At 39.3% G+C, this 23,499-nt stretch overlaps 1 protein-coding gene across 2 annotated transcripts in view; it reads right to left on the minus strand.

The window, feature by feature from the left end:
• trappc8 (trafficking protein particle complex subunit 8) overlaps window positions 1–23,499 on the minus strand; it is a 118,735-nt gene that overhangs the window by 65,514 nt on the left and 29,722 nt on the right. For both annotated transcript variants that reach the window (XM_052023044.1, XM_052023045.1), the window contains 6 exons: window positions 18,676–18,765; window positions 15,940–16,114; window positions 11,634–11,787; window positions 11,219–11,309; window positions 5,943–6,190; window positions 176–291 (listed from right to left, as the gene is read on the minus strand). In XM_052023044.1, the coding sequence (XP_051879004.1) occupies window positions 176–291; window positions 5,943–6,190; window positions 11,219–11,309; window positions 11,634–11,787; window positions 15,940–16,114; window positions 18,676–18,765 (874 nt within the window). The remainder of the gene's footprint in view (window positions 1–175; window positions 292–5,942; window positions 6,191–11,218; window positions 11,310–11,633; window positions 11,788–15,939; window positions 16,115–18,675; window positions 18,766–23,499) is intronic.

Consider the following 23,499-nt stretch of genomic DNA (forward strand, 5'->3'; position numbering starts at 1 on the left):
TTCCCCTTTTTAAATCTCTTGCTACTGAATATTTTCTCCTGCCATAACCCAGAAGTACTACAACACCAAACTAGTTTTTTCTTGGCTATTCTTATCACTGCATAGCCTTTGATATTTTTATTCTTCTTCAAAGCAGACCTAGAGATTTTTGCCAAAAATATAAAGTTCTACTTACAATAGACTGGAGGCATTTTTCAATTCATTTAGAGTTTTCTCTGGCACTTTACTGCCGCTGAACCATTTTTTAGTTGCAGTGAACAAAGAACGACTGAGACCTTTTCTGGACACCAGCTGCAGAAATAAGTTTGTAACATCAGCTAAAACAATAATTTAAATCCAACTATTTCAGACTTCCATAGGGGGAAAAAAAGAGAAAGACATTACAATACAAATGCAAGTAAACATACAGCTTGAATAGGTTCTTGAACTTGTTATTAAAACAAATTTGCAAACCTCAACTGCTACTTGTAATTAATCCAGACTGAATGACTCACAGGAACACTGCACAGGTACCACTCCAGTCATAAGATAAAGGAGCAGAATTAAACTATTCAGCCTATCGTCTGCTCCACCAATCATGTCTGATTCTTCTTTTTAACTCCTTTGTCCTGCCTTCTGCCAGTAATCCTTAACCCCCTTACCAATCAAGAACTTATCAATGTCTGCCTAAAATACACCTAATGACGTGGCCTCCACAGCCCTCTTGTGGCAATGAATTCCACAGATTCACCACCCTCTGGCGGAAGAAATTCTTCCTCATTTCAGTTCTAAAGGGACGTCCCTTTATTTGAAGGCTGTGCCCTCAGATCCTAGGCTCTCCTACTAATGGGAACATCCTCTCCACGTCCACTCTAGCCAGGCCTTTCAGTATCTGGTAGGTTTCGATGAGATTCCCCCTCATCCTTCTGAACTCTGTCAAGTGCAGGCCTTAAATCTCATGTTTTAAGATACGCACCGTACCAATATGAAAATACTGATTCACTAAGTGAAAGGTAACAGTTTAAAAAAAAGATCGACTTTTGTACAAGAGACAGACAAACTGCTTTACAAAGAAAAATGCTCATCTTGCTCTGCTCTCTACTGGAAGCAGTGAGATTTACACCATTCTACTGAACACATTTATATTAGTTTGTTCTCGTAGAATTCTAGACAAAGAAGAATCAATATTCATTAAGATCAAGGCTCAAATGGTTTTAAAAGGTACAGCAGCATAGCATGAGAAGTCTTTTTCAAAATGTGATTGTTTAAAAAGTTTACTTCCACCATGTGTGTGAAACCTCTTCGTACCTCATTCAGTATTTCCTTCCCACAAATAAAAACTTAAAAATGTGTTTCATTCAGTTCCCCTTAACTTCACTGGCTTTACTTAATTAACTGGACTTTTAAATGTATTTACATTTACTTCAATACAGTGATATATCACACAAGAAATTTTAATTTTTTTTAAACTCATTCTTTTATGACATGAAGTTTGGAGGTGTTGTGGATAGTGTAGGTTGTTTTTAGGTTACAACTGGATATAGACAGGATGCAGAGCTGGGCGGAGAAGTGGCAGATAAGAGTTCAATCTGGAAAAGTGTGAAGTGATACACCTTGGAAGAATGAACTTGAAAGTGGAGTATGAGGTTAATGGCAGGATTCTTAGCAGTGTGGAGGAACAGAGGGATCTTGGGATCCACATCCATAGATCCCTCAAAGTTGTTACGGAAGTTGATAGGGTGATTTAATGCGGAATATGGTGTGCTGGCCTTCATTAGTCAGGGATTGAGATCAAGAGCTGTGAGGTCATGTTGCAGCTCTATAAAACTCTGGTCAGACCACACTTAGAATATTGTGTTCGGTTCTGGTCACCTCATAATAGGAAGGATGTAGAAGCTTTAGAGAGGATGCAGAGGAGATTTACTGGATGCTACACGGATTAGAGAATGTGTCTTACGAGGAAAGGTTGAGCAAGCTAGGGCTTCTCTTTGGAGCGACGCAGGATGAGAGGCAACTTGATAGAGGTACAGGAAGTCCCCGACTTACGAACGTCCGTACTTACGAACTGACCTTCGTGGTCCCCGGGCCAAGTGCACGTGTGCGGCCACGATCCCAGTGCCAAGTGCGCATGTGCAGACACTGTTCCGAGTTACACACAAAATCAGATTACGAACAGTTTCAAAAACTGAACCTGTTTGTAACCTGGGGACTTCCTGTATACGAGTTCATGAGAGGCATAGATAGAGTGGACAGCCATAACTTTTTCACCAGGGCAGCAATGGCCAATACCGGAGGCCATCAGTTTAAGGCGAGTGAAGGAAAGTTTAGGGGAGATGTCAGAAGGTGTTTTTTTCTTAAAAAAAAGAACAATGGTGGGTGCCTGGAATGCTCTGCCAGGGGTGATGGTGGAGGCTGATATAATCGGGACATTTAAAAGACTCTGCGATAGGCACATGGATGTAAGAAAAATGGAGGGTTATGGGCTGTGGGCAGGGGTTAGATTGATCATGGAGTAGGTTTATATAGGTCGGAACAACATCGCGGGCCGAAGGGCTCATACTGTGCTGTACTGGTCTATATTCAGTATATGGGCATCTTTGGCCAGGTAACATGCCTTAATGACTACTGACCGGTGGCTCTGACATCCACCATCCAAGTGCTTTGAGAGGCTGGTCATGGCATGCATCCACTCCAGCCTCCCAGTAAACCTTGACCCACTGCAATTCACCTACCGCTGGAACAGGTCTACAGCAGATGCCATCTCCCTGGCCCTACACTCATCTCTGGAGCATCCGGATAGTGAAGACACCTACGTTAGACTACTGTTTATTGACTACAGCTCTGCATTCAATACTGTAATTCCAAGCAAACTCATCACCAAACTCCGAGACCTGGGACTCAACACCTCCCTCTGCAACTGGATCCTTGAGTTCCTGACCAACAGACTGCACTGAGGATAGGCAGCAACACCTCTAGCACGATTATTCTCAGCACTGGTACCCCACAAAGCTGCATTCTCAGCTCCCTACTCTACCACATAGAAGTCACAGCCAGAAAAGCTCACCAGCACCCCTACTTCCTCAGGAATAGAGGCTGTTCAATAAGACTATTGAACAGTTCCCTTATACGATGAGATGGACTCTTGACCTCACAATCTACCTTGTTATGACCTTGCACCTTATTGTCTACCTGCACCGCACTTCCTCTGTAGCTGTGACACTTTACTCTGTATTCTGTTGTTGTTTTACCCTGTACTACCTCAATGCACTGTGTAATGAATTGACCTGTACGATCGGTATGCAAGACAAGTTTTTCCACTGTACCTCGGTACAAGTGACAATAATAAACTAATACCATTAGTCAGTATCTCACCTGCCACATTCCAAACATCTCATTCAGGATAGTTTTCTGAACGTTAGTACTTTCCTTCCAATTCTTGTCAACATAATCTACTCAAAATCCTTGAGACTTAGAAGGTGGCTCCCTTCCATTTGCCATGAGTGGCATGAACAGGTTAGAAATTATCCAGAGAGAGTAGCGCTAACAATTTTCTTTTATAGGTTGAAATGATCTGAGAATAAACCGAAAATGAACTACACTAACCCAATCATGACCATGGGATGCTGTCAAATTACTTTGTTTGTGGTGCACTTCTGTTACAGTGTTGGAAATCTGACAGCCAATGTCTGCACAGAAAGCTCCCAATAAACAACCATATCATAATGACCAGGTTATCTACTTTCATGATAATGGGAAAGTGGGCAGTACGGTAAACTCACTCAAATAGTGCCATGCAATATTCTACATCCAGCTAAGCAGACAAGACTTCACTTCAACCCCTCACCAAAATCAACAGCATCCTTACTAGTGTAGGACACCCCCTTACAGTATTGAGCACCAGCCTAGATTATCTACCTTTATGAAGTGGGACTTGAATCCAAATCCTCCCAACAGTGAACCATAGACCTCAATGTCATTGGTCACTGAGCAAGACAGCAGTATTTAACATGCATGCACGCAACAGCAAGTTATACTTTCATCTTCTTCATCAGTATAACAGAATGGATACAGATATAGGAAAAGCTGTACTGATTACTGGATTGGAAATTTGATGCTGACATAGATAATACTTGTACTCTGGCCAAGCATAGCTTTTTACAAGATTACCAACAAAAACAGGAACAGACAACAGAACTTGTCCTCATCTATCAGTAGCTACATAACTTCCACGTCAGGTGTGACAGAAATCTTTACGATAATTTGGGAGATTGTGGAGGGAAAGAGATGTGCAAAGTTGGACAGAAAGAACTGCGAACTGTTAAGGAAGCTTCATTCACAACAGTTCATAAACATATGAGAAATAGGGCTTGGGCAAACACTTAAATTGAAGGGATAGTGCCAAACCTGCACACAAACTGTGGCTGCATCTTATACCTGAAGATTTCTCAAGCTGATGTTGTGAACTAGTACAATTTCACCAGCCTTCCTGGATGTGGCAAGGGTTCTTATTCCTGGATGGTTTTGGAGGTTTTGTCCAGAGAAAGAATAATCCTTTTACAACACCAATGAAACACTGAACACAGCAAAGGAGCATAGTATTTGAAAAAGCTTTGGTATGCAGTGCAGTGTTGCAAGCTGATAACAAATCAGATAGCCTTGCACCTCCAAAATGAAGAACAAGATCACATTTTCTATTGGCTGAATGAGATTTTAAAACATTAATCAGTCGGTAGAAGCAACAATTTTCTGTGAATTAGACAAACACCTTTGGTCTGAGTCTCAGTGGGTATCATGAGACAACATATGACAAAATATTTACCAGGGGTGGTAAATAACATTAACAAACAAAACCAGAAAATGCTGAAAAACTCAGCAGCTCACTTTTGAGAGTATTTCTGTTTTTGTTTCTGATTTCCAGCACCTACAATTTTTTGTTTTTCATTTCGATGAAGGTACAGGTCATCCACTAGCTAATTGAATGGCGGGAGAGTTAGGGGCCTGAATGCTGTAGATTCCAATTCAGGTCACCTTCATTTAAGTTTTACCACCCCTCCAAACAAATTCCTTGAATTGGATGTCTTACTTCTGGCTTATCTCAAAGACTGTTGAGTCTGAGGAAATAACTCACCTCGGGAAACCCAGTGCTTCTTGCTCCACCAAGTGACAGAAGAATACCACTACAAGAACTTTAAGATTGGATTTACAGCATTAAAGTAAAAGGCATTTGTAATAATACTTGACATGTTTACTGATACCAATTCCCTAAACAGATGCAAATGATTTAGTTCTGAGTTCAGACTGGTTACATCATTAAGATTTGCAGCATCTTGCAGGTTTAATCAAAGCAGTCACAAACCCAGAAGGCAGACTCACACAATTCATAACCCAGACATTCATCTTATCCTGGACACAGAGACTGCAAATGTTGGAATCTGGAGTCAATCACAATAGGCCTGGAGCAGCAGAAAAGGCAGACTGGATAAGGATAGCCAATTTTCTTCTATAAGGGGCATTATTGAAACAGGCAGGGTTTAATGACAACCCAGTAGTGTTCAAAGTTACCAATACCAGCTTTTTATTCCAGCTAGAGTTACTTACATGAATCTAAATTCCTCAGCTGTCACAGTGGAATTAAACTTAAGCTGACCACTGAGGCTTATTGACTTAAGATTGAGATGTTTACTCTATTTCCACATGAAATGTTCATCTATTTCTTTTTTGTACATGTTGATCGAGCCACTGTGTACTTCAACATGTCCAATCATAGCATTTTTAATTTCCTTCTCAATAAATTACATTTATATATTGCCTCTCATATCCTCAGCATGTCTTATCATACTTCTGAAGCATGATCACTGTTGTGATGTTTTAACCTTGTGGTCTATTGGAAATGCAAGTACTTGGCCACTTATACAATGGTAGCACAAGTTCTTTAAACAAAATATATGAAACAATAGCCACACCTGATCATTCAGTTGCCTGATAGTCTTTTCGATGTGTGGCAGTAATCCACGGAATGTAAACTCCTGAATGAACTGTCGGATTCGATCGTGGTCAGTCAGAGTTAAACTCAATCCACGAGCACTGGAGCTGTTTTGTTTCATCGTGGCATTGACTGCTTCCAAGGGTTTTGCTTGGTTAGGACCATCAAGTTCCCTTGACTTCACACTTCCCTGATACGGGTGAGATTTGAAGTTGTTTGGAATTCCAGCTGTTGAAATGGACACAATGTTTATGAACGTACCAGTCAATACCTAGGGGTCCAGTACTGAAATGTTTCCTCCTAATCTTCCCCAAGAATTTTGTACAAAACAAAACCCATAAAAAATTGAGGGATTGGAGGGAGAGTGGTGGTGGAAAAAGCTACTATAACAACTATATGCCATTATCAAAGCAGATACACACCAAGGCTCTTCACAGGAGTATTACTAAAAAAAAAATTGACAATGACTCACCCACGTGAGGTACAAGATAAATGACCAAAGGCTTGATCAGAGAGAAAGGCTTTAAGGAGTGTATCAGAAGGGAGACTGAGGCAGAAGATAGTGCAAAATACTCAGATCAGGTGGAACTCGTGGAGAGAGAACTGGATTGAACCTTTTGGGTGCATGACTTTTCATCTGAAATGGATCCAGATGAAAGGTCTGACAAATGAAAAGGTTAACTCCACTTCTGACATTGGTCCTCAACTTGAACCGTTATCGGTTTCTCTTTTCACAGAGGCTGACTGACCCGATGGGTGCTTCTGTATGTCAGATGAAAGGTCGTGACCTGAAACAAACTGCTTCTCTCAAAAGACGCTGCCTGACCTGCTGAGTATTCCCAACCACTTCAGTATTTTGCATTTGGCTGCTCTATTAACACAAGGATTAAGTTAACACATTGAACCAGAGAAATGCAAAGTATTTTTTAAATAAAGCACAATGGAAAAGCGGAACCCACTGAAACAAGTCCAAACTGTGTGCATCAGTGGTCATCGAGATTGAACGTTGTTAAATAAATGGTCAGTTAATAAACTGAAGTACTAACACCATGATTCAAGAAATTCTTAGGATACAGGTGTAAAGAAAAACAGCAAGTGACTCCAGTGAAACAATTGCTTATACAAGTGAATTAATAAATGAATATACAGGCACACCAATCCATTGAAGTAATATCCCCTCCCCAGCACTGTCATTGCCATCTCCAGCCACCACAGAAGCTGACAAATTTTACTAGTGAGTTGCATTTAGAACGTAAAACAGTACAGCACAGGAACAGGCCCTTCGGCCCACAATGTCTGCACTGAATACGATACCAAATTAAACAAGTTCTCTTCTGCCTGTGCATGACCCATATCCCTCTATTCCTTGCATATCTGTGTCTATCCAACATCCTCTTAAACACCATGATCGTATCTGTTTCCACCACTCCCCCCAGCAACCTGTTCCAGGCACCCACCACCCTCTGTATATAAACAAAAACTTGCCCAATCATCTCCTTTAAACTTTCCCCCTCTCAGATTAGAGCTATGCCTTCTAGTACTTGATATTTCTCCCCTGGGAAAAGGATTACATTCCAAACCTAGGTACTAATTGAAATGAAATCCTCTATACTCATTCTTTTGATCTCAAGTCTGTGTCTTAGTTACCTAAGAGCAGTGGGAATAATTTCCCTGCTTACAAGTTGTTTGTAGGGATGATGCTTCTCCTGGTTGGAGAAATCAAAAACAAGGAGTTACAGTCTCAAAATAAGGGGTCAGCTGTTCGGAACTGAGGTGGGAAGAAACAAGAGGTTTACCAGGAGCATCGGAAGCCGAGGGGGGACCTGATAGAAGTGTATAAAACTTTGGTTACATTGCACTTGGAGTATGGTGTACAATTCTGGTCTCCCCATTACAGGAAGGGTGTGGAGGCTTTGGAAAACAGTGCACAACACAGAGCGGTAGGTGCCTGGAATGCACTGCCAGGGGAAGTGGTGGAAGCAGACATGATAGTGGCGTTCAATAGGCTTTTACACTTTAGCCCTAAATTTATATCTACGATTAAAATGATTTATTATACACCTATGGCTTCAATACTTACTAATAATCAAAGATCTCCTTTGTTTAGGCTTTTTCAAGGTACTAGACAAGGTTGCCCATTAAACCCTTTATTATTTGGTATTGTTTTAGAACCCTTGGCTATTGCACTTTGGGACTCTTCAAATGTATGTGGCATTACTTGCGGACAGATGATTCATAAGGTATCTCTTTACGCAGATGACCTGTTACTTTATATTTCTAATCCAGATGAATCTATCCCTGCAGTACTATCACTACTAGATCAGTTTAGTGTTTTTTCTGGCTATAGATTAAATCTTAATAAGAGCGAACTTTTTCCATTGAATATGCAAACCCCAATTTATAGCCAATTACCTTTTAGATTGGTAACTGACTATTTTATGTATTTAGGTGTTAAAATTACCAAGAAACATAAGGACTTATTTAAAGCTAATCTATTGCCTTTAATTGACCATGTTAAACAATTATTTACTAACTGGTCTCCACTGTCTTTATCAGTGGTAGGCCAAATTAATGCGATTAAGATGAATATTTTACCAAAATTTTTATATTTATTTCAAGCGATTCCAACTTTTGTCCCAAAATCTTTTTTTGACACTATTGATTCTAAAATTCTCTCATATATTTGGCACCCAAGGTGAAGTAAGAAATATTTAAAAAAGGATGGTAGTTTGGCCTTGCCTAACTTTAGATTATATTATTGGGCAATTAATATCAGATATTTAATTTTCTGGATACAAGATTTTGATGTAATTCAATGCCCCAAATGGGTATGCCTTGAGCACCAATCAGTTCTTGAATTTTCATTAGTTTGTATTTTAAGTGCTTCACTCCCTTTTGCACTTACCAAGTTAAGTAAACATACGACTAACCCAATTGTTAAACATACAATACAAATATGGTTTCAATTTCGTAAATTTTTTGGATTGAATAAATTTAATTTGTCAAGTCCCATTCAATCTAATTTTTTCTTTCATCCATCCAGAGTTGACTCAGCTTTTTCCATATGGAAGAGGAAGGGAATAGTATGCTTTCGGGATCTATTCATTGATAACTGTTTTTCATCTTTTGAACAATTGTCTAATAAATATAATTTGCCTAGATCACAGTTTTTTCAATATTTGCAGATTAGAAATTTTTTTAAAAACTACTATACCCTCTTTTCCGACACCTTACAAAATTGAAACTACGGAAAAAATTTTAGGTCTTAATCCTTATCAGAAGGGCTTGATAGCAATAATTTATGATTTAATTATGAAAATACATCTAGAATCATTAGACAAAATTAACAATGAATGGGAAAGCGAACTCCAGACATCTATACCTAGAGAGACTTGGAAGAAAATTCTTCATTTAGTTAATACATCTTCAATGTGTGCCAGACACTCGATACAGTTTAAGGTAGTCCAAAGGACCCATATGTCCGAAGATAAGCTAGCTCGTTTTTATAACCATATAAATCCTATATGTGATAGATGTAAATCAAATGTGGCTTCTTTGACACATATGTTTTGGTCCTGTCCTCTTTTGGAAAAATATTGGAAAGACATTTTTAACATTATTTCAAACGTATTGAAGATTGATTTACAACCTCATCCTATCACTGCAATCTTTGGATTACCAAGGATAGAGTCTGGCCATTTATCTGCTTCCACTAACCGTATGATTGCTTCTGTTACATTAATGGTCAAACGATCCATTTTGCTTAAATGGAAGGATCCAATACCCCCTACTACTTTTCAATGGTTCTCTCAAACTATATCATGTTTAAACTTGGAAAAAATTAGGAGTGGTACTGTCGATCCTTCACTTAAATTTGAAGATATTTGGAGTCCATTTATTCAATATTTTCACACGATGTAGATCCCCTTTCAATAACTTTCCAACCTGGAGGAACGGAGTTGACCACATAATATTGCTCGTCTGAGGTATTTTAGCCCTTTTTTTGTTTTTTTAATTTTTTTTGAATTTTTTTAAATTTAGTTTAGTTTAGTTTATATTGTTTACAATTTTTCTTATTGATTTGGGTTTTTTTAAAATTTATATAATAAATCTTTTTCTTTCCTTTCTTTTATATTATATTCATTTACTAAGAGATCATTGGATCTACAGATTTTTTAAATATTTTATTCTTTATGATTATCTATGCTATGATTGTTATCCTGATCTCTTCGTATTACATGTACAAACACTGATGCTATATATCAATCTGTATTAATTTGAAAACTAATAAAAAGATTGAAAAAGAATAGGCTTTTACACAGACACGTGAATATGCAGGGAACGGAGGGTGATGGATCATGTGCCAACAGAAGGGATTAGTTTAATTCAGCATCATGCTTGGCACAGACATTGTGGGCCAAAAGTCTGTTCCTGTGCTGCACTGTTCTACATTCACTCAAGAAATGCAAGACGATCTATACTCCACTGCAGGCTTCAATACAGCTATTGATAATTTTGAGAACCTAAATTGCATCTCACTTGCTGCTGACTCAAGGGAGTTTCAACTTCCCATCACCTATTTTGATTTAATACATCTTGTACCTATTCCAGAGCCCTGAAATCCATTCGAAACAAACATACAAACACTAATATGTTCCAAATCCATACCCGCCAAGAGTTGAACAGTCATGATATGGAGTTGTACCTCAAAATGCAAAGGTCTGTTAGCACAGTCCCAAATGGTTTCTGTTTAAACTGTCAATGCACAGTGCAGACAGTGGGATGGCCCAAATTGGAGGGATAACCTAGCTGTTTTCCTTCTAAGAAAGGCAAACCCCATTATATTTTTTTTGTTTATCTTTCTACCAATTTGCTAATTGAAACGCCGAATGATATAAAAGCCACACTTGCATCCCATCACCTCCCTCGAACAGGAACATCCACCTTGCTGCCCAGGCTACCATCCCACATCTAGTTTTTTGGGCAAACTTGAAATGTTTGTGGGTCTCACTGAGACCAGAAAAGTCTTCACCCCAAACATTTATCTTGGTTTATTGTCTGAACAATCTATTTCCACCATTTTTTATTCTTGGTTTTCAGCTAGCTTTTCCCCAAATACAATTAATGGTTGCAAAATTGAATTGTCAATTTAGCATTTGGGTTGTTTGTAAAGTTAATTAATTGTTCTGATCAAGTTTATCATTCCCCTCAAACAGCAGTCTCAAAACAAGTCACATCTCTCTGGTATTTACTTACCATTGACTGAATTGTCCAACCCATCCAGCTCCACTCCAGTCATGCTTTCCTTACTCTTGCTGGCGGGCGGAACGAAACCATCACAGATTTCCTTCAATAAAGACCAATTCAATATATTAAGTAAAACTATTAGTTATCATTTTAAAAATTGGATGTAATCTAAATGCAGCAAAATACCAATAATCTGCCATTCAATTTTTGGGAATCTCAATGGTTCAGCATTTGGCTCACTTCCATTCTCAAACCAAGTGCCGGCCCATTATTTAATCACTTTGTCATCAACAAAAGAGCAGGTGATTATAGTCATTTACCGTACTTAAATTAATTTCCCTTGCTTAAAAAAGTGGCAATACTCCATAAATACTTAGCTGGTTGTGAAGCATTTAGGATAGCTAAAGTCAAAAGGAACGTATACCTGGTTTTGTAAATTGTTTCGATTCAAATACTGACTCCAAGGGTCAGGGATCTGTTCATCTGCTCCACTCGATGGCATTCGAGAGTTAAACTTCAATAAATAGCACCCTTGTGTTCCATATCTCTGCTTCATTTCTTCATAAACAGATTCAGCTCTGAGGACAAGTTAGAAATGAAAATTAATGCAGTTCAAGGCCAAGGCAGAAATCGGACAGTGAACTAAAAAGTAAACAGTAATAATAACAGTAAGATTAAATACCATGCACATCTTCTGCAGTGGATTTTAACCTAGTCATTTCTCATCGATGTATCAGATAGCTCCATATAACTGCACAAGGTCACCAAAGAGAAATCTAGTTTACAAGAACTATTTCAAAAATTAGTCATAAATGAGATATCAATTTTCAAACAGCAATGACAAGGGGAATGCAAATGAACTAACAAGCATTTAGCATCATTTCCCCCACAATATTTTGTATCTATGACTTTTCAATTCCACTGTTCATAAATGCTCAGAAAATACAATTTCCATCTTATAAGATTTGGGATACCCAAGTGCTGAAGGTTAGAATTCACAATGTTTTAAATGCTGACAATGAGGGTATGGAATAATGCAAATTGATTCCTAATTAGTTCTTATTTTAAGGCTACCCACTTCCAAAAAGAACTTGTATAAACTTGAGAAAGTGCAAGTTTCAAGAGTTGTATAGCATGGAAACAGGCCCTTCGGCCCAACTTATCTATGCATACAAGAGCTAGTTCAATTTGCCTGCATTTGCCCATATCCCTCCAAATCTTTCCTCTCCCTGTACCTGTAAATGCCTTTTAAACATTGTAATTGTACCCATCTCTACCACTTCCTCTGGCAGCTTGTTCCATATACCCGCCACCTTGTGTGAAAACCTTACCCCTCTGTAAATCTTTCCCTGCTCACCTTAAACCTATGTCCTCTAGCTTCCTAAACTGGGAAAAAAAGACTGACCCATCCTCCTTATCTATGCCCCTCATGATTTTAAATACTTCTAGGTCACCAATGCTCCAGGGAAAACAACCAGCCTATCCAGACTCTCCTTACAATTCCAGTGAATCTTTTCTGCACCCTTTCCAGCTTAATCACATCTTCGCTATAGCTAGGCAATCAGAAATGCACATAATACTCCAAGTGCAGTCTCACCAATGTCTTGTACAGCTGTAACATGACACCCCAACTTTGTACTCAATGCCCTAATCGAGGAAGCCAAGCATGCCAAACACATCCTTCACCAGCTCGTCTACATGTGCCATCATTTTCAGGGAGATATATACTTCTACCCCTAGGTCTTTAAGTTGTCGGAGTTTCAATAGCAAAGTTCCAAATTAATGATGATATCTTAATAGAGTAAGAAAATACATTGTTTTTAAAATGTTATGCGTAATACAATGATACTGTCTGAACTAGGCAGAGCTGATCATGTGAAAGAGATAAATGGAAAGGCCATCTTCATATAATTGATCTAATATTCAATAAGGGTACAAATCTAGGTTTGATGCTATATAAAAAAAAATCATGTAGCACTGTCAGCATCAGGCTGCCATCTATTGATTTAGTGGTTACTCAAATACAATTTTCCTCCATGTAATGGAAACAATTTTAAATTAATGGAACTGTTTCATTGAAATGTCAGTAAGTCACTTAGCTGCTCATCCATGTTCTATCACTGCTGCAGATGGCCAACATAGCTCTCTGAAAGTGGCTACACCAGTAGATAGGGTGGTAAAGAAGGTATATGGGATGTTCGCCTTCATTGGTTGGGGCATTGAGTCAGGAAGTCACGTTGCAGCTATGTAAAGCTTTGGATAGGCAGCACTCGTACAGTATTGCGTGCAGTTCTGGTTGCCACATTACAGGAAGGATGTGGAAACTTTGGAAAGGGCGGAGAAGTTTACCAGGATGCTGCCTGGGTTAGCGGGAACGAGCTGCAAAGAGGTTAGACGAAGTTGGGTTGTTTTCTCAGAAGCGTAAGAGACTGACAGGAGACCTGATAGAAGTTTAAAAAATTATGAGAGGCATAGATAGGGTAGATTGTCAGAATCTTTCTCCCAGGGTAGAAATGTCAAGTACTAGAGGACTTGCATTTAAGGTGAGGAGGGGAAGTTTAAAGGAGATGTATGGGGGCAAGTTTTCTTTTTATTTAGACAGAGTGGTAGGTGTCTGGAATGGGCTGCCGGGGCAGTTGGGGGGTGGGGGGAGGTGATGGAAGCACATATGAATATGAAGGGAAAAGAGGGACTGGACTGATGAAGGGCCTCAACCCAAAACTTCAACTGTCCGTTTCCCTCCACAGATGCTGCCTGACCATCTGAGTTCCTCCAGCATTTTGTATGCTGCCTTTACACTCCATCTGAACTTACTCCTTCCTCCCATTGTTGAGAGCATAAAAAGTAGAGTAGCTGTCCACTTAGCCTTATCTGCCATTCATTCAAAATCATGGGCGATCATCTACCTTAACACCAATTTCCTGTGCTATCCCCATATCTCTTGATCCCTTCAATATTCAGAAATCTATAATTCTTTTTTTGAATTAACTCAGTGACCAAGACCCCACAGCCTTCCAGATGAAGGATTCCAAAGAATGACCATGTGAAGAGATTTGTCCACCTAAATCTGTCAGTGTAATCCTCTATTCCCTTCTTCACATGCTTGGCCAGCATCCCAATCGCATGGAGTTTGTTACCACATATTCTGCCAACCAGAATACACTGTGTTCCACATTCCTGGCATTCTTTCTTCTGAATTTTCTACCCAATTTCTTGGTGATTTTACCATGTTGGCCTTGGCTTGGAGTTTCTCTCCCACAAGTGACAACATCACCCCTACATCCACTATCAAAACTTTTGAGGTCACCCTTCAACCTTCTTGTCCCAAAAGAGAGCTAGTCCACTCATCCTTTCCTAATACATTTAAACTCTTCACTGCATCCTCTCCAGTGATTCTATATCCTTTTTATAACATGGTGTCCAGATGTGTAGTCTAACCAAGAGTCAATGAGGAGTTTTGCATAACTTCCGTACTTTTCACATTCCAATCCTCAAAATAATCCCAAAAGCGTGGTTTGCTTTTTATGTTGCCTTACTATGTGTTATTTGTGTATTTGTTCTCCAGGATCTTTGTTCTCCTGTTATATCCACATTCAATTTTCAAATAACCTCCTTGTTCTTCCAACCAAGACATACTACTTCACGTTTGTATGTTGAACACTGTGTGTAATTATTTTCCTGTTCTATGTTTATTAATGCTTGCCTCTGGACTGATAATTTAATATCACCAATTTAGAAATTATGTTTTTGGATCCAGAGTTTAAAGTATGTATGTAAATTATAAATACAGCACTTTATAAGCACAGAGTTCAATGGTCCTTAATTTCCCCCTTTCTCTATAGTGTAAGCATAGAAAGAGGCTGATATGGTGCAATGTCTCTTTCATCATTTGGTCATAAAACTGAATGTTTAACTAGGCATCCTACTAGTAGGTCACAATATAAAACTAGAGAAGAAATTACAACATTGGAGTTTTTAAATGCAGGGACACAGCAAGGGGCTTGGCTTGAAAGTAATGGCAAAAAACAGCCCACAGGCAAGCTTAAATTCTCTTAATAGTCTGCTGGTACTATGTAATTATCTCTCTTTTCCTCTGCTTCCACTTCCCCCCTACTCCCACCCATTATCACCAACGAAAGGCAGTGAATTGTCACTGTGGAAACCTTGGCGAATGCAGAATTGTTTTATTACATGGAATGAAGTTGGCTGGCTGAGGTTGTAATGTAGGAACACCCATCTATTCTGGTGAGAAATGCTGTTCAAAACTCCATCACAAAGGAAGTCCAGAGCCAGAAATCATCCTGCGGCTCCATCGGGCCATTTGCAATAAATAATGGAGAAACAAGAGACTGTAACAGCTGGAATCTGGAGCAAAGGAAAAGCAAACTGCTGGAGGAACTCAGCGGGTCAGGCTACATCTGTGGAGCAGTCAACCCAAAATGTTGACCATCTATTTCCCTCCACAGATGCTGCCTGACCCGCTGGGTTCCTGCAGCAGTTTTTTTTGACTTCTACCCAATTAACTGATGCATTCACTTCTTCTCAATCTGTACACTGCTTCCCAGGACAGCCCATTCCATGTGCACCAAGCTCTGAGTAAAGTAGTTGAGTATAAACTGATTGAACATTTCCTCCAAATTTAAGCACATAATCCTTGACTTTTAAGTCTGCAAACAATTTCCACTGTTTCTGAAGAGCTTCCTCTTAGATCAAATGAGGAAAAAGCTTACCGTTCTCCTTCCCCTTCACTGACATCATGCAGTAAAACGTAGTATTTCAGTGTATTTGGAATAAACCACTTTGGATACGAGTAATCACTGCTATGCTGAATACGATGTTGTTCTTGTGATAACTTTAAAAACTGTTCCACTGGATCAGAGTCCCTTGATGACACCACTAGCATGCCTGAAGGGACACTTAAGGAAAATACAATTCAAACTCAATTTCCAAGTTCAAAAATGCCTTTGGTGGACAACTCAGGCCAAAAGATGAAAATAGTATCTGATCATGTAGGGATATAATCATAGATTTGACTTTTTTTCCTTTAACAGACAGGCCTGAAGTTCACTACAGAAAGCACTAAGCAGAAGGATTCACAACAAAGTCGAAATTCAAGCTGAATTCAGAGCAGACGTGGGAGCGTTCTGCTGTCTCCACAGTTTGAGATTCCTAGTCATAGAGGACAATTACTCAATTCAACCAAGACAAAGAAGCTTTAGTACCAAGTGGAAAGATGGCAACGTGGCACTTAAATAGTATGGTAATTAACGAATATGGGGTTAGTGCAGGAAAGTGGTGCCGAGATAAAAGATCAACTTTGATCTTATTCAATGGTGGAACTGGCATAAAAGGGCAAATGGCAGAGCCCTGCTATTTTGTTCAGAAAAGCAATCTGCTGAAAGGCAGTACGAGTGAAACACGGCATCAAGTGTCACAATCACAGCAGACATCCCGTTACCAAAGGGGTTTTGCGTCAGCTGCCATTTCAAAGCATTTTCTTTCAAATGCAGAAGGTCCACTCCAGATGATACTTTATATCAAACCTCTAGGCGCCCCGTCAGGTGGATACAAAAGACTCCTTGATAATGTTTCTCAGAGAAGCAGGGAGTTCACTCCGTTGTCCTCTCCAATATTTATCCCTAAACTAATACACCCAATTAGAACAGATTACCTGTGATAATTCCATTGCTATTTGTGCAAGCTTGTTGTACACAAATTGACCATTCTGTCACCTGCATTACAAAAGTGATTGTACTTCAGAACATTCCTTTTGTCAAGCATTTTGGTACATCGAGATACATTACAAATCAGACTTCACGTAAGGGACTTTGAGAAAAGGCTTGGATTAAGTCCATGCCGATCAGGTGTGATACACAATACTGCATTTGGGCTCAAGTACTCAAGGTGACTGTCTCTTCTTCCCCCCCACCCCATCCAGCAGGAGGTACAAAAGCCTGTACCAGACTCAAGGACAGCTTCTCTCCCGCTGTTATAAGACTATTGAATGGTCCCCTAATACATAACATGGACTCTTGACCTCACAATTTACCTTGTCATGACCTTGCACCTTATTGTCTACCTGTACTGCCACTTTCTCTGTAACTGTAATACTTTATTCTGCGTTCTGTTATTGTTTTCCCTTGTACTACCTGAATGCACTGTTGTAATGAATTGACCTGTATGAATGGCATGCAAGTTTTTCGCTGTACCTCAGTACGTGACAATAAGTCAATTTATACCTTAACTCTTGAAATTAGACAGTTAAATTCCCACATTTCCAATTTACATGCCAATTCATTTAATTTCTGTAATAATAATTTCAATATTAACTGTATATTTCAAGACTAGGATACAAGATTAGGGAGCAATCCTTTATACGGATAACTTGTTTTAATAAATAGCATGACCAAGTATTTCAGACATTATGGAAAAATGTCTGAAACTCCAGTGATTAATGCCAGAAACCTGTTTTTTTTAAAAAAAAAGTGATACGAGCACATTTAACTTAAGTACAATGCACTCAAGTGCCTTGAGATCTATGCTTACCAAAAAGAGTAAAAGTCATGAGGTGGGGTTCATGTGGGGATTTAACATCTTATGCAAAAGATAATACCACATACATTCCCTCTGCTGCATGGAACTGGGCGCAGAGTCATGTACTCAAACCTTTGGTGGACTTAAAACCACAACCTCCTTACTCAGAGACAAGAATATCTGCACTGAGCCAAGCAGACACCCAGAAGTGAGGAGGAGACACAAGAGACTGCAGATGCTATAATCTGGACCAATAAATGGCTAGAGGAACTCAGCGGGTCAGGCAGCACCTGTGGAGGCAGAGGGATAGTTGACATTTCGGGATGAGGCCCTGCATCAAGACCGAGAGCGTACATTTTATCTTGTCAGAATAAGTATATTCAGACTTCCAACTTATACATATCAGCCTTCATTTCTCTTATAGCCAGGAGGGCTGTATTGCTTAAATGGAAGGAAATTACTCCCCCCACTCATGCTCAATGGTTACAGGATGTTATGTCATATTTAAATTTAGAGAAGATCCGCTGCTCTATTTCTGGATCTATTCTGAAAGTTCAAGTATTATGGGGACCTATTTTTGAACTACTTTCAAAACCACTGATTTGGTGCTTAAAGTACAGATATTGGCCAATACTATTATATCTTCAGGGAGTTTTTTTTTGGCCTTTTTTTTTAACCAAACAGCTTCGGTTTCAGTAGTGGGTTAGATTTTTTAAATAATATTCCAATTTATTAATACTAATTAGTTATCATTTTTGTTTATTAATATGAAGCATTGTGATTTCAAGTGTGATTCAATACAATCTATTTTGTAACACTGTTCTTTCCTGTGTTTCATGTACTTTGTATTTTTTATTTGGAATTAATAAAAATATTGAAGAAAAAGTATATTCAGTCCATGTATTATTGATACACAATACAGAAAAGGATACATGCCAAATAGTGGTGTAGAAACTCATGGTCTGACGGAGGCATGGATTGGAAGAAGCATTCTCTGTAGGCTTCAAACCAGGGAGTAGTAGCTAAAAGAAAACAGTTTAGAAACATGATTAAATATTGATGAACTATTATAAAAACACTATCAGATAGAGGTATAATTTACTTGGTTTACACATTCACACTGGTCTGTCAAGTTAGCCACATTGATACTACAGCCATTGGCCATGGAATACCTCCACAGTCTGGGAACAACCACAGATCTAGGTTAATCTGTGGAGAGTGATTAGCTGGTCCAGGAAAGAGCTAGGCACGTGCAGCCACATACAGACAGGCTTAGAACAACAACAGAATTTAGTCAGGTGGTTTTCAGCACTTCAGTTACATGCTTGCTGGAACTTTAAACTGACGATATTCTCAAACATTTTTTTATTGTTTATACAGCACAGTAACAGGCCCTTCTGGTCCAATGAGCCCGCGCCACCCAATTACACCCATGTTAACTTGCTAACCTGTACGTCTTTGCAATGTGGAAGGAAACCGGAGCACCCGGAGGAAACTCAGGCAGTCATGGGGTGAACGTACAAACTCCTTACAGACAGTGGCAGGAATTGAACCCTGATCACCGACACTGTAATAGCATTACACTAACCACTATGCCACCGTGCCGCACAAACTACTGCTCTTCAGATCCATACCACATTTAAACTGCAAGTTTGGTATCAATGCTTGTAGAAAGTAAAATCAGAGGAAATGCAAAGGTCTCCCAGCACTAAGACATTCCCAATCTCCACTCAAATTTGTCCCATAGATTTTTATGACACTACGTTTTCTTATCTTCTCAACCACCAAATACTATTCAGCACAAAAAAGCAATATAAAAATAGCACTTCCAATATGAAATCAGATTCTATATTATAGAAAAGAAAATGTTGGAAATCTTCAGCAAGTCAAGCATCATCTGCAGAGAGAGAGAAAAAAATGCTTTGAGGTTGATGTTTTATCAGAACTGGGAAAAAAGGCACTACAGTTCTGATGAAAGATCACTGACCTGAAAAATTAACCATTTCTCATAGAGTCAGACTTGTACAGCAGAGAAATGGGCCCTTCGGGCCATCATGTCCATGCCGACTATTGTACCTATCTATACTAATTCCATTTGCCTGCTTTAGGTCCATAGCCTTCTATGCCTTGGTTATTCAAATGTCTGTCAGATGCCTCTGGATGTCCAGATGTTGTGATTGTATCTGCCTCCTCCACCTACTCTGGCAGCACATTCCAGATATCAACTACTTTCCCCTCTGAACCTCTTCCCTCTCACCATAAACCTATGCCCCTTGTTTTGGACAATCTTCCACAATAAGTTTCCTAGTATCTACTGTACATGTGCCTCTCAATTTTATATACCTCTATCAGGTCACCCCTCAGCTTCCTTTGCTCCAGGGAAACAAACCCTGCCTATCCAATCCTTCTCCACCCCCCCCCCCCCCACCCCGCCGAAAAAAAGCATTGGTTAGACGGTTAGACTGACTGAACTGTGTTCAGCTCTGATTGGCACTCTATAGCAGGACATGGTTGCGCTGCAGTGCAGAGGCAATGCACCAGGATGTTGCCTGGATTAGAGGACTTTAATTAGGGAGAGAGATAGAATAGACTGGGTTTGTTTTCCCTATAGCTACTGGGAGCATTTCACAGCCAAACTGTCTTTAAATGAATATTAAAAATGTTCTTGTCTTAAGGCATGCTCAGAATTGCATAAAATACAGCACATAGGCCATGTAAAAATCACTCCACATCAGCATTCCTGCCAAGTTTCCAACTTCCACATCTATCAGCAACACATACTATTTCCCTCCCTCATATGCTTGCTTAACTTCTCTTTAAATGCAACAGTGGTGTTCACCTCAATCACTCCATAGTTGAAAGTTCCACAATTTAATCACTCTCTCGTTTGTTACATTCAACAACTTCCCTTCAAGTTACCTACCATACTTTACATTCCAGACTAAAATTCTGAACCACTTCAGCAACAGGTCTTGCTGAGACAGTCCGGCCAAATAAGCACGCTTGTACCTCACGTGCTGTACTGGCACAGTGCATACTCATGAATTTGTAATGCAAGAACATACTAAATGAGTAGACCACTCAGCCCTCAAGCCTGCTCCCACATTCAAAAAGATAATAACCTCAACTTCGTATTCTTGCCTCTTGCCAGTAAACTTTCATTCCCTTATTTAACTCTGCCTTAAAAATATTCAAAGGCACAGACTCCACCACCCTTTGAGGGAATTCCAAAGACACTCAACCCTCAGAAAAAAAATTAATTGGACCCTTCTTAAATGACTAACCTTTTATTTTAAACAGTGATCCGTGGTTCTAATTTCCACACAAGATGGAACAATCTCTCCATATTCATCCTGTGAAGAACCCTCGAGTTTCAATTAAGTTGCTTCTCACTCTTCTGAACTCCCAAAGATAAAAGCCTAGCCTGTCTAAACCTTAAAATAATCCACCCATTCCAGGTGCAAGTGCAGCCAACCTTCCCTAAACTTCTTCCAATGCATTTACATCAGTCCTTAAGACCACCAATACTACACACAGTACTCTAAATGTGGTCAAAGCAATGCCCTTTATAAATGAAGCAGAACGCCCTTTCCTTTGGATTCAATTTCCTTCACGAACCATAATGTTATTAGCTTTCCAAATTACTTGCGATACTTGTATACTTGCCTTTTGTGAATTATGTACCAGGATGCACAGACTCACAGAGCTCTGCAAACTCATTTCGACTTTACAATTTTTTATTTTTCCTGTCAAAACAGACAATTTCACATTTTCTGCACTCCATTTGCCAGATCTTTGCCAAGTCATTTAATTTATCTATACCTGTGGCCTCTTTTGGCCCTCTTCACGACTTAATTTTATACCAACCTTTGAGTCATCAGCATATTTAGCAACCGTGCCTTCAGTTCCTTCATTCAAATAATTTATATAAGTTGTAAAAAGTTGAGGCCCCTGGACCGATACCACTCAGGACATCCTGCCAACTAGAAAAAAAGGTCATTTTGCATTCTGTTTCCTGCCAGCTAGCAAATCCTGTTACCTCCCATGCCATGAGTTTATATTTTCTGCATTAACCTTTGATCTGACACCTTATGAAAAACCTTCTTGAATATCTACCAGTTCTTCTTCTCCACAATTACCTTTTCTAAAAAAAACCAAATTGGTCAAGCATTATTTTTCTTTCACAAAGCCATGCTGACTTTGCCGGATCACTGAATTTTTCAAAGTGCAATGCTATAATACCTTTTGTAATAACTTCTAACATTTTCCCTATGACAATTGAGGACTTTGCTTCATGCAGCTCCTCCTGGGCATCCCGTAACATATCAGCTATTTACTACTTCTTGCACTGGTACAGAACATTGTGAGTTACTTCAAGATCTCTGGCAGGGTAGCATGTCATTCATCTTGAGTAGAGTCATGGAACAATACAGCACAGGTACAGGCCCTTCAGCCCAAACAGTCCATGCTGACCAAGGTGTCCACCCAGCTAGTCCCAATTTCCTGCATTTAGCCCATATCCCTCCATGTACTTATCCAAGTGCTTCTTAAATGATACTATTGTACCTGCCTCAACCACTTCCTCTGGCAGCTCACTCCATATACTGATCACCCTCTGCGTGAAAAAGTTGTCCCTCAGATCCCAATTAAATCTTTCCTATGTCACCCTAAACCTATGCCCTCTAGTTCTGGACTCCCCTACCTTGGGGAAAAGACTTACCGTTCACCTTATCCACGCCTTTCATAATTTTAAACACTTCTACAAGGTCGCCCCTCATTCTCCTAAATTCCAAGGAATAAAGAACTAACCTGGCCAACCTCTCGCTACAACTCAGGCCCTCTCGTCCTGGCAACATCCTCGTAAGTCTTTTCTGCAGTCTTTCCAGTTTAACCACGTCTTTCCTATAACAGGGTGACCAAAACTGTACACAGTACTCTAGGTGCAGCCTCACCAATGACTTATACAATTGCAACATGATGTCACAACTCCTATACTCAATGCCCTGACCGATGAAGGCCAGTGTGCTAAGCACCTTTTTCACCATCCTGTCCACCTGTGACACCGCTATGGCCATCATCTATCCTGGCATTAGAAAACTTCAATTTTATTTCCTGGGGCCGCAGTTTTAGTTTCAAGGTCTTATTTTACTTTGCTAACTTCATGAATAGTTCAAGGCACAAAAGAGTGAATTCCCAAATGGGTTGGATCTTTTACCTGTCTGCAACTGCTTCTTCGGAGGAATATTTTTTTATCTACTTTTCATTTCCAAAAAGCTCCATCATTACTGATCATAAATTCACTTGTGAATTATATAGAGCATGACATCAGCATTTATATTTCAATGGTTTTCTTAAGCTTCCAGTCAATGCAATTTTTTTAAAATGGAAAAGTCTGCAAACAAATGCTGTTGGTAAATTTGAATACATTTCAACTAGCCAGTTGATTTTATCACCAGTACCCCTCAAAAATTGACCCAGTTAAATTTCTGGCAGCTCTCTGCAATTAAGAATCGGTTTGAAAGACTGTGACACTAAAGGGATTAACAATTAAAACATTAACTGATAAATAATTCTGATCTTTGTTGTTTTGGCAGACTTTAATCTCTTGATTCACTATATTTTACTTTGCTAGATATTGTCCTTGTGTAAGGTGGATCTCTTTTGAAGCAGAGGAAAATAGAATCCTTCCTACTTGGATTTATATTTACTGTTTACAGTCAAATTGTTTATCCCACGATAATCCTATCAACATTTAC

The sequence above is a fragment of the Pristis pectinata genome, chromosome 9 (assembly GCF_009764475.1).
Source record: "Pristis pectinata isolate sPriPec2 chromosome 9, sPriPec2.1.pri, whole genome shotgun sequence".
Taxonomy (NCBI): domain Eukaryota; kingdom Metazoa; phylum Chordata; class Chondrichthyes; order Rhinopristiformes; family Pristidae; genus Pristis; species Pristis pectinata.